Below are 1,587 nucleotides of genomic sequence, written 5' to 3' on the forward strand. Positions count from 1 at the left end.
CCTGCCCAGACCCTCAGTCTCAAAGAGCCCAGGGAGACCTTCGGGTTTCCTTTCAGTTTAGGCCGAAATCCGGGGGAATGGACAGGAGTGGGGGTTGTGGGGCCGGAGCCGACAAGGTCAGGACTAAATGGGGTGTCCGCTTCGGGGTCAGGTCCAGGGTCTCACACCCTCCGAGCATGTGTGGCTGCGATGTGGAGCCCAGTGGGCGCCTCCTCCGCGGGTACAGTCAGGACGCCTAGGATGGCCAGGACTACACCACCCTGAACGAGGACCTGCGCTCCTGGACCAGGGCTGACCATGCGGCTCAGATCTCCCAGCTCAAGTGGGAGGCAGCTGCTTGGGCAACCCAGTCAGGCCTACCTGGAGGGGGAGTGTGTGCAGTGCCTGGGCACCCACGTGGAGAACAGGAAGGAGATGCTGCAGCGCACAGGTATGAGGGCCACTGGGGTGCCTGGGTCTCCTGTCCTGCTGGGGCTGCTGTCCCACACGGAGGGGAAGAAAGTGGGGTTTGGTTGGCAGCTGTGTGAGACCTACACAGGTGGCTGGAAAATCAGCTCAGGACATCTGTGTGTGCCCCAAATCGAGGGAGGAGCTGGAGGAGGAGGAATGCCCTGTGGCCATCCCCCAACCTCCCCCCCTACCTCCCACGGGTGATTTCTCACTTTCCCTCTCACTGTCTCTGTATCTTGCACCCTGGCAAGTGCATGCCCTATGGCAAAAACATAAAAACAAAACAAAAATAAGCAAATGAACAAAAATAAATGGAGAGAGAGAAAGAAACAAGAAAGAAAGAAAGAAACCGGGATTGACACCAAAATAAGGAAGCCCCTCACTTCTGTCCAGCAGAGGCCTCCTGGTTTTCAGATCCTGCACCAGAGACTGACTCGTCCAGAGCCCCCTCCTCTCAGATAGTGAAGGCTCAGTCTCTGGGAATACACTGGGGATGGTCCTGAAGTCACCGTCAGCAGGGCACAGGGACTCTGGCTGCTGTTCTGTCCACCCAGACCATTCAGGCCTTGATCTCGTCACCACCTCTCCCCTCAAATGAGTGAGAGCTGACTCCAGTTACTCTGAGTCCTGGAAAGGACTCAGAGTGAGAAGTCCCTGTTTTCCCCTCAGAGACCTGGATCTCACCCTCAATCCACAACCTTCCCCAGGAATAGATCACCCCAGACACCTGAGCCCCAGTGCAGTTGTCCTGTCCACACTCAGATGGCCACACAGGGCTGCTTCCTGGGCAGTGGGAGGGGCTTCACCATGTCTGAATCTCCTGATTCTTCTCTGCAGCTCCCTGAAGGCATACGTGACCCACCACCTCACCTCTGACCATGAGGCCACCCTGAGGTGCTGGGCCCTGGGCTTCTACACTGCGGAGATCTCCCTGACCTGGCAGAGGGATGGGGAGGACCAGACCCAGGACATGGAGCTGGTGGAGACCAGGCCTGCAGGGGATGGAACCTTCCAGAAGTGGGCAGCCGTGGTGGTACCTTCTGGAGAGGAGCAGAGATACACCTGCCATGTGCAGCATGAGGGTCTGCCCAAGCCCCTCACCCTGAGATGGGGTAAGGAGGGAGATGGGGGTGTCCT

The 1,587-nt window shown here is 58.1% G+C and overlaps 1 protein-coding gene across 1 annotated transcript in view; it reads left to right on the forward strand.

Annotated features, from left to right (window-relative positions):
* Positions 1-77: 77 nt before the first annotated feature.
* The window catches only part of LOC102478435 (HLA class I histocompatibility antigen, A-30 alpha chain-like), a 2,143-nt gene continuing 633 nt past the window's right edge, over positions 78-1,587 (forward strand). Inside the window, exons 1-3 of the mRNA XM_027767769.1 lie at positions 78-146; positions 240-430; positions 1,288-1,562. Coding sequence (XP_027623570.1) covers positions 78-146; positions 240-430; positions 1,288-1,562 — 535 coding nt within the window. The remainder of the gene's footprint in view (positions 147-239; positions 431-1,287; positions 1,563-1,587) is intronic.

This window comes from Tupaia chinensis, unplaced genomic scaffold, assembly GCF_000334495.1.
Source record: "Tupaia chinensis unplaced genomic scaffold, TupChi_1.0 Scaffold144622_1, whole genome shotgun sequence".
Lineage (NCBI taxonomy): Eukaryota > Metazoa > Chordata > Mammalia > Scandentia > Tupaiidae > Tupaia > Tupaia belangeri.